Raw genomic sequence first — 10,616 nt, forward strand, 5'->3', positions numbered from 1 at the left:
GTGTGTGCGTGTCTTTGTGTCTGTGTGTCTATGCGTTTTGGGTGGTTGGGCCATATTTGTGAGCCTGAGTATGTTGCTGTACATGCGAGTCAATGAGAGTTCTCTCTGGCACTCTTTGTGAAGAGGGTGTCAATAACCTTATCAAATGTGTTTCCAAATTAGGATACAATTAGGGAGCATCTCTAATTAGCAAACTCCATCACCACCTTTGTCTGTTCAAAAATATTACAATTGCCAGCCTTGCTGCCTGAAGTGGCTTTCCCATTCCATTTGAAACAGCCCTTTTTCTATCTGAATAGGTGACTAATTATCAGGCAGATCTCTCTCCTCCTCTCAGATGGCGAATATGTTTCATAAATAATCCATAGATAATAGTGTGTCATTTGGTGTTCAGATAGGCCTGCATAATGGATATTTAATACAGGAAATATCCGTAATATTTGGTGGAGCAGCATTAACATCCTGTCTACTGACTGATCACTGGCTATCTCCAGCTTGCAGGCACACTCACTCACTCGCACACACACACACAAGTAAGGACACACTCACACTCACTCGCACAAGGACAGTCACACAAGTAAGGACACACTCGCACACACACACACACACTCACCCACACACAGAGAGACGCTCACATCTATGCCACACACAGACTTATACACAACCATGCACACAGATGTGCATATGCATGCCACACACGCACACACAGGGACTCACATACACAGGTACACCCCCACACACACACACACACCCACACACGTCACACAAACACATCACATAAAAAACTGGACAGGTTCCCTATAAAAAAAAAAAAAAGGCTGCACAATGGCAGCAGTGAGATGGAGAAAACACATCTGTCTTCATCACAGGGAGGCGACAGACGTATATGAGCCGCGCATTTCACATTTCCAGCAGCCGCTGCTGGGTGTCATCAGGTGGAGGGACAGAGGGAGAGGAGGGAGGTGTGTGGGGGGGGATGGGGGTGACGATGGCCTAGTTTACACCTGCAGCGCGGGGGCCTTGCTGGGGGAGGCGAGGCGAGGTGAGGGGAGTCATGAGAGGAGAGGGAGGCTCAGCTGCAGGAGTGGACCCGTCTGCCGCGCGGCCTTAATGCAGAGTGACAGTGCTCTGCCACCGCCGCTGCCACCGCCATTTCACACACAGACACACACAGACACACACACACACACACCTACGCACACACACACACACACGCACACACACACACACACACACACACACACACACACACACGCACACACACACAGCCTGTGAATGTGTGAACAGGTTTAAAGGTGAGTGTGTGTGTGTGTGTGTTTATCTGTAAGAAAAGGTGAATAGGTTATGTGAGGCACGTGGGAAGGGAGGAGTGTGTGTGTGGGGACTGTGAATCTGCATGCGTATGAGTGCGTTTCAGCATACGGAAGCTTCCATGTCTAGAACTGTGCATAGATGGGGAAGTACGTCTGCAGGGATGCACCAAAGACGCCAGAACCAGGAAGCTGGGGCCAAACTAGAGCACTCACTAGTCACCCGGAGACGGAGCTCTTGGCCACCGCGCCGCAGCAGTCTCCCATTGGACAGGACACACAGGCTGCTCCATTCCACTTCAGAGCTTCTGCTCTCTGTTATGGGCTCCTGCTCTGTGGACAGTCTCATGTCTCTCAGCACAGAGCTAACTCGCAGTCTTTTTGTCACTGGAGGGAGTTTGAAAGCACATACTGGCTTTAAAGGTAGTATATGTAACCCTGGCTAGCTCTCAGCTAAATCATCAAGTTGAGGAAATGCTGAAGCAAATAGTCCCCAGGTAACTCTACAGTGTGGTAAAGAAACGATTTAAAATCTGTCAGATGTCAGACTTAGGCTAATGTGCTATAAATGCAGGGATAAAAGACGGTTAAATGTTTATATTTTTATGTCTATTTTATGGTTTGAGTCCTATAAAATTCTTCATCAAATTAGCTTGTTATACAAACATACGTGTTGATTTCTTTACCACACGCAAAACTGCATATAACATAGCTAATCTCAGTGCTAACCACAAATAACAATAAAATACATCAGCTAATAAACTACAGCGATTAGCTAAACATGATATTTACAATATAACTACAGTGATTAGCTAAATATTATATTTACAATATAACTACAGCGATGAGCTAAACATTATATTTTTGTAATTATGAATTCTACCACAATGATTCAACTATCCCACCAGTGGCATCCCAGGAGACAGCTAGTAAGTCAAAGCCCTCCCTGCTAACGTTACAGTACTACTCCAGCCAACACTCTCACACTCAGGCAGAACTTTCTCAGAGAGCTCCCTTTTCCCTTCGTGATTGAGCCACGAGACCTGCGAAGACTCCGCTTTTTCCATTTCAAAATAAGCTTCACCAATTACACCATATCCTCACATACAAATATAAAGCAACATGGATATGCTTCGGCCATCACATCTTTCCTGAAATAATGGAAATACATACATCTACATACATGAGTATGTATGCAAGAGTAATATGATTAGTAATAATTGTATTTGTAATATAAATGTGTTTTTTTGTAAACCCTATGGAGGTAAAGTTGAAACAACTGAACTGAAAATGAAGGCGTACACAGCTTTGCTGTATCATGCCATAAGTAGCCTACTGATTTCCATAGGAAGGCGGGTAGGGAAAATGACTACAGTAAGAAAAGGCACAGTTTCGAAACCAACCAGGAGGGAAAGGGCTGAGCTATTGCTCAGACAGTAGCTAAGCCGATCACATTATTCAAATGCGAAATGGAGGCTACATGGGAATTAAAGCACGGGTCTAATGTTTTTAAAATGGCGCCAGGGGCACTACATTATTCCAGAGGAGGAATAGGGGAGTCTTTAATCTACCACAGCGTGCCTGTGGATCAAGGGGGGAATAGTATGTTCTTCGTCTTCTTCATCTTTTCTTCTTCACCTTTTTTCTCCTTCTCATCCCTCTGTCAAACGGCCAGCGACCAATCATACTCTCACATGCCTTAGAATCATTATGAGGCATGGAATAATTATAATGAGACAGTCTGACTGTAATACAGAGCATGTCTGTCGCAAGCACCAGAAACTGGGAAAGTTTGGAAGGAAGACATAACATCCATGTGCTTTTGAATTAGACTTGACTGAATTGACACTTTCTCCAGCGATACCACAGACCCCATCTGGAAAGGTGAATATACAGACATTGTCCTTTTAAAACGGCAATTGGCTTCATTAACTTAAGTCTATTTATCCGGTGATATATGGGGCAGTTTTATGCAATTTCCACCTCAAACTATCACGTAAAACTCAACATAATCTTCACAGTGATAATGACCATGCCTAAATGCATATTCTATAACCAATTACAGGTGACATCCTCGTGTGCGCTGATATTCCCCCGTCTGCCCTCTGCTGTATGAGGTGATCCTGCGTGACTCCCTCTCTAATGATCTGCCACTTTAAGAGAACAAGGATGAGCACCTGCACCAGTCTGATGCAGGGGGATACCTCCAGGCGCAGCCAGAGAGCCTCACGCTCCGTTACCTCGTCTGACCAGAACCCTCTTCCTCCTGCTTACTTCACACGTGCGTATGGGCTTTGATTTGTTACACAGGACAAATGCTGCTTCACTGGATACAAGAGACTCATCCATCGCGTGACAAACGGTGTAGGTTCAAAATGGTTCAAATCTAGGAGAAGTGGGCTAAAACTCGGAGCCTAGGAGCAGGCTCTCTCTAATCGCCTGTCCTAAGGGGTGGGCTCCACACTGACATGCACAAATTGGCCGTGCCTTGCCCCCTCGCCTTGCCCACCCACAGCGGCTAACAATTCCAGGCCTGATGCTGCGTGAAGCCAGCTCCATCTTAGCATCTTGACAACAGCACAATGTGGACAACAACCTGCACGAGGTGATGTTGAATCATCAGTGTATATGCACAACACAAACACACACACACACACACACACACACACACACACACACACACACACACACACACACAAACACTCCCTCACCCTTCTGTGGTCATAAATTGGTGTTGGTGTTAAGTGATCTCGCACTTCAAACGCCCCGAGGAGCATCATACCAGCTCACTCACATATCAGTAAATATATGCACAGCAGGAGTGCATCAATTTCCCATGGCAAATGGCGGCTGCGTGGGGGTAATAGATTATGAAGTTGCATGGAAAAGGTCATTGGTAAATGTCAGCGCTCCGTCTCCATGGCTAGGCCCTTCTGCAGCCGGGAGCTTCACAGCAGTTGGATCATCAGAGGGAGAGTCCAGCTACAGACGCAGCCGCTGGATCAAGCCTCTAAGCCTCTGATGGCCTGTGCACCCTTGTGTGTGTGTGTGTGTGTGTGTGTGTGTGTATTATGCTGCTGAAGTGTGCATGTGCGTCCGTGCCTGTGTGTATGTGGCACACACCACCTGACCCATTTCACTGAGGCGATATTTGAACTATTTTGGAGGTAACTGATTTGACCTGCCACATCAAACCCCTGTGTAATTAAAACCCTAACGACCCAAACAGCCAGGGCGCCTCCAGATAACCTCTGAGAGAGACCGTTTTTGTGTGTTTGTTTGTTTGTTTATTTATTTATTTATATTTGTTTATTTGTTTCGGTTGGGTGCCCTCCATCAAATCAAAGTTGCCTGATTGAGAAGAAAAGCATGACCTGATTAGCTAGCATTCCACCAGATACATTTGTTCCAGCACTTTTTGGGAGTGTCACTGATGGACATTTTAAAACCCATTTTACGGCTGTCAGAGAATTACAGGTGGATGGCAGGGTGTGTGGCAGGTGTTAGCAGAAAGAGAGAGAGAGAGAGAGAGAGAGAGAGAGGGAGAGAGTCCAGTGTCGAATGTCCGTACATACGTGTGTCTGTACGTACGTACGTACGTACGTATGTATGTATGTATACAATGCCGTCTATCAACCCATCATGGCACATGATTTCTATTGGTTAATCAGATAAGGTCTCCCACAAATGCACACACATGTGCACAAACACACACGCACGTGTACACTCATGCTCACGGACACTCACACACACACACACTAGCAAAAGGCCATATGTCAGTTTAAACCATGGCACGTCTTGTTAATTTATTTATTCAATACAGTGGGACAAAGTCAGCTTGACTGATTAAGCTATCTGCCTCTTAAATCAATGCCCAGACTGCAAAAGCAAGCAGGGGAGAGGGGAGGCGTTTCATGGCATTGTAATGTGCACAGCTTGTTATTCGGAGTTTTAGTCATTCAATATTTGCCAGTGAGAGTGAGCGAGAGAGAGAGGGTTAATTAACGAAAAGCACAGACGGTCGAGAGTGTGTGAATGACAAGCACAACTAGAGATGATCTGCAAAATAAAAAAAGAAGAAAAAAAATATACTAGGCCCCACATTCCTCGTCTCTCAGCCTGTGCATGTGTGTGTGTGTGTGTGTGTGTGTGTGTGTGTGAGTGTGTTCACTGTGTCATGAGGGGATAAATAATTAGCTCAACTAAAGTGGGCTGACAGGAACAGAAACAGAGCACAACCTCTTACTCCTCCATTAGCTGTTATGAGTAAAGCACCGTTTCCCCCCCCTTTCACACATCTCTATCTCTCTCTCCTCCTTCCCTTGTCCATCCATCCCTTCTTCTCTCCCCCTCTCCTCCACATGTGAGTGTGTCTCCATACCTTTCGTACGAGTATATGTATGAGTCAGCCAAGAGAACACAAAGGTGGCCAGTAGCGAGTGGCGTGAGTTGTTTTAGTACAACTAGTTAAAAGAAAAAAAACAATGAGAAAGAGATTACAAAAGAGCAGGAGGTATTAACAACCCAGAAGAGGAAGGAGGAGGAGGAGGAGGAGGAGGAAGAGGAGGAGCAGGAGGAGCACGGAGAGAGCGGCAGCCACACAGAATACCGACAGAGCGTTTACCTGCCCCTGCGTTCTGCGGGTATGCCGTGTAGCCGCCCCGTCCGCGCGAGCCCCTACCTGAGCCGCGCGCTGCTGCCGCCACTGCCGCCGCCGCCACTGGACCGTACGCTGTAGCCGGGAACCCTGGGGTGGGAGGGGGGAGAGGGGGACACCGGGGTCAGTCTAGGTGAGAGTTCGTGGTGGAGTTGTTTGGGCTTACCTGTATGAGAGAATGTGTGTGTGGGTGTGTGTGTGTGTGTGGGTGTGTGTGTATGTATGTGTGTTTGTGTATGTATGTGGGTGGGTGTGTGCACTTGGACTAAGAGAGAGAACACTGCTGAAGTGTTCATGTTCAATCATCAGTGTATGTCACTTGCAGAGTAAGTGCATGTCTACACGAGTGTTTGTATATGTAAGTGGGAAGAAATGCAGTAGCTGTGTTGGTGAGTCAGTCAGCATGTATGAGTGTCTGTGTGCGTGTTCCCAGCATTGTGGAGTGCAGATGGATGGAGAGAGGCATCATGTCAGGGCCACTGGGGAAGGAAGTAATCATGCTGTACTGCACCGTACGATATTAGAAAACTACTGGAGAAGATCAAAGAGAGATGTCAAAAAAAAAAGAGAGATATGCTTTGGTTCGTTGAGTCATTGGCCACTAAATGATTTAAATGTTTCGGGTATAAAAACAAGGTTATTTCACCTCTGTGAGATCCTGGGCAACATGACTAACAGCCATACGTCTATAATCCATAAGGGGAAACCTTAACTTGCACCATGATCACACACTGTGTGACACATATTTAGTTTCAACCTTGTGTACAAACTCAAAACTGTCCACTTGCATCTCAATTAGATTGCACTGGGGTGGAGGGGCCGGATGAGTCTATCCCAGCACCCCAGTCTAAAGTGGTACAGCCCTACCCTCTCTGTCCTATGCCCAGTCTAACGTGGTACAGCCCTGCCCTCTCTGTCCTCTGCCCAGTCTAACGTGGTACAGCCCTACCCTCTCTGTCCTCTGCCCAGTCTAACGTGGTACAGCCCTGCCCTCTCTGTCCTCTGCCCAGTCTAACGTGGTACAGCCCTGCCCTCTCTGTCCTCTGCCCAGTCTAACGTGGTACAGCCCTGCCCTCTCTGTCCTATGCCCAGTCTAACGTGGTACAGCCCTACCCTCTCTGTCCTCTGCCCAGTCTAACGTGGTACAGCCCTGCCCTCTCTGTCCTCTGCCCAGTCTAACGTGGTACAGCCCTGCCCTCTCTGTCCTATGCCCAGTCTAACGTGGTACAGCCCTACCCTCTCTGTCCTCTGCCCAGTCTAACGTGGTACAGCCCTACCCTCTCTGTCCTCTGCCCAGTCTAACGTGGTACAGCCCTACCCTCTCTGTCCTCTGCCCAGTCTAACGTGGTACAGCCCTGCCCTCTCTGTCCTCTGCCCAGTCTAACGTGGTACAGCCCTGCCCTCTCTGTCCTCTGCCCAGTCTAACGTGGTACAGCCCTGCCCTCTCTGTCCTCTGCCCAGTCTAACGTGGTACAGCCCTGCCCTCTCTGTCCTCTGCCCAGTCTAACGTGGTACAGCCCTGCCCTCTCTGTCCTCTGCCCAGTCTAACGTGGTACAGCCCTGCCCTCTCTGTCCTCTGCCCAGTCTAACGTGGTACAGCCCTACCCTCTCTGTCCTCTGCCCAGTCTAACGTGGTACAGCCCTGCCCTCTCTGTCCTCTGCCCAGTCTAAAGTGGTACAGCCCTGCCCTCTCTGTCCTATGCCCAGTCTAACGTGGTACAGCCCTACCCTCTCTGTCCTCTGCCCAGTCTAACGTGGTACAGCCCTGCCCTCTCTGTCCTCTGCCCAGTCTAACGTGGTACAGCCCTGCCCTCTCTGTCCTCTGCCCAGTCTAACGTGGTACAGCCCTGCCCTCTCTGTCCTCTGATCCCAGACCAGTGGGCCCCATCCACGGTGTCATTAGGACTCACTCGTCAGTATCACAGGACAGCAGAGCCTCAGTGTTTTACGCCTGGATGAGTACGTGGCAATCCCTCAGCTTATCGAGCCTACACACAAGCACACTGGGCTGGGGCCGCAGTCCACAGGGTGAATCTCAGGACAGGACAGGAGCGCAGAGCTTCTTTCGGTGCTCGTAAATTAATTAGTGCCTTTCGATTGTGCACTTGATGTTCTACTGGTGTACGCCATTACTTCGTGCCAGCTTTGCGGAGGAGATATCTGCGAAAACATTACGAGTGTCAAGCTTTCCTCCCATCCACTGAAAGTGGAGTTTGTGTGTTAAAGTGAGTTTGATACTACATGTCATGTGCAGTGGTGCTCCTCCGTGACTCCTGATGTGACACACTCCTTACATTAACGTTTCACTCCTGCATTACGGACTCTTTACAATCATTACTACGTTAACTAATGCAATACTAACTTAGCTAAAAGGTTTTCTTTGGCTGATGGATTATTAGCAGTTTTTCAGCAGAGAAGCACCCTTTTCATATAGAGGTTCACTGTAGAACTTTAAAAAAAAGAAGTCTTGTTTCCCTGTAGTGGCAGGGGGCAACATCAGTGGTGGGGGTGGCGGTGGGACCTGATTCAGATGGCCTGTGGACATCAGGGCCATTAAAGCTTCAGAAAAAAACAACAGCAACAACAGAGAAACACAGGACTGACAGAGCAGCCTGTAGTCCCACTCCAAGCCACTTATCTCTGTGGTTCCACATGTGCGCCGCTGGAGTGGAGGGGAGAGGAGAGGAGAGGAGAGGAGAGAAGGAGAGAAGAGGAGGGGAGAGGAGAGGAGAGGAGAGGAGAGGCAGGGGAATGTGGGTGTCATGATGGGGAGGAAGGGGGCTGGGCTAGCAGGGGTGGTGGCGATGGATGGCAGCACAGCCAGACGACACTAATCATCTCACTCTTGCCTGCCGCTGAGCTTTATGCTCTGGAACTCAATCAGCCAGGCGGAGGGGGGTAATTTGGTCCCTCCAACACCCCCACCCCGCCCCACCCCATCGCCACCAGGCCTCTGGGTCCGCGCATGAGTGTGTGCCTGCAGTGTCCGCTGGAGTAGGGGTGATTTGTAAGGTGTGGGAGGAAGCTGGGCATAATGATACACAGGGCTGGGTGGGCAGCGTTATTGCCTCCTGCTGCCATGGGAGGGCCTCTTTATACTGCCATCATGAAATTAGACACCAGGGATTAATTGTTCCCTTCCAAATGCCTCTAAAATGGCCTTTTAATTCACTTGAACCTAAATGCTTTGATGGGAGGCCGGAAGCTTCATAGGTATGTGTGTTTGTATATGTGCACGTCTGTGTGTGCATGGGTGGGTGTTGTGTGGATGTCTGTGTGTGGATGTGTTGTGTGTATGTCTGTGTAAGCATGGGTGGGTGTTGTGTGTATGTTTGTGTGTGGATGTGATGTGTGTGTCTGCACGTATATATGGAGTATACGCACTAAACCGCTTTCAGATACAGAAGTCAATGACCAGTGAACACACATCTGCAGTGCATACGTGTGTGCATATGTAAAATAAAAGAATTACATGGCGAGTCACATAGACAAAGAGAGAGAGAGACAGAGAGAGAGAGAGAGAGAGAGAGAGAGAGATAGAGAGAGAGAGACAGAGATATAGCATGAGTGAACAAATGCACTTCTCTCTTTTCACCACTTGCCAAAATCTGCAGTGTTCTAAAAAAAAATGGGAACTGTTCAAACATTGTAATTAAATATTATCTCCCCCTTTTTGAACAATGAAAGACATCCACTCCAAACGCTCGGTCTAAGTCATCATTATAATATAAATATAATTACAGTGCGGCTCTAATTAAAACACACATCTTTGGCCGCACTGGTCTATTCACAGCAGCCGCCCCACACACAATGCAGGGACGAGCGCTGGCAGATGGCGGAGCTCTGATAGAGTTCTGGGATGTAATTAGCCTCGTCTCTGGCGGGTTTCTCCCTATTATTCAACTAGAAGACAACCCCCAAACCATTATATTAGCGGCCCTAATAACCTTTTATTTTCCACTAATGCATAATCAAAAATGTGTCTTTGGGACAAGCCAATCAACACGGCGGAAGAACGGCAACAATGGGAGCGAGTTGACGCTTGAGAATGAAGAGCGGAAATGGAAGCGCGGGGGGGGGGGGGGGTGGTTCGTACCGTATTCTGAAGAGTTTCGGACCTGCCAAGAATAAAGAAGACATGCACACACACACACACACATCGCCGTGTGATCAACAGACAAGACATCTCTCCCAGGGTGGGAGACAGAGAAGGGGGCATAAAGGAGAGGACAGGAGGGGAGGAAGAAATTAAACATGTGGAGAGAGAGAGAGAGAGAGAGAGAGAGAGAGAGAGAGAGAGAGAGAGGAAGAGTTGCAGCTGGGGATGAAGGTGTAATATAATCCGCAGAGAGCTGCTGAGAAGAAGGAAACCAGTGATGTTAGATGGGTCATAGCTCTCGCATTCCGTCTCTAACTTTCTCTCTTTCTCTCTCTCTCTCTCTCTCTCTCTCTCTCTCTCTCTCTACAAAACCCACCTAAAGAGCACCATCACTGTACACATTAAGCCATTTAAGACTGCTCTCAACAGGCAAAATAGTGTGAAGAGCCACACACAGACACATGCAATACTCACCAACGGACACACACACACACACACACACACACACACACACACACACACACACACACACACACACACACACACACAC

General features: G+C 48.2%; 1 protein-coding gene across 10 annotated transcripts in view; it reads right to left on the minus strand.

The window, feature by feature from the left end:
* The window catches only part of msi2b (musashi RNA-binding protein 2b), a 224,199-nt gene that overhangs the window by 23,708 nt on the left and 189,875 nt on the right, over positions 1-10,616 (minus strand). For 7 of the 10 annotated variants that reach the window (XM_031573765.2, XM_031573762.2, XM_031573764.2 and 4 more), the window contains exon 11: positions 5,935-6,057. The exons of 1 other annotated variant lie outside the window; for it this stretch is intronic. In XM_031573765.2, coding sequence (XP_031429625.1) covers positions 5,935-6,057 — 123 coding nt within the window. The remainder of the gene's footprint in view (positions 1-5,934; positions 6,058-10,616) is intronic. 2 more of the 10 variants (XM_031573766.2, XM_031573767.2) reach the window with 1 other exon arrangement.

This window comes from Clupea harengus, chromosome 9, assembly GCF_900700415.2.
Source record: "Clupea harengus chromosome 9, Ch_v2.0.2, whole genome shotgun sequence".
Classification (NCBI taxonomy): domain Eukaryota; kingdom Metazoa; phylum Chordata; class Actinopteri; order Clupeiformes; family Clupeidae; genus Clupea; species Clupea harengus.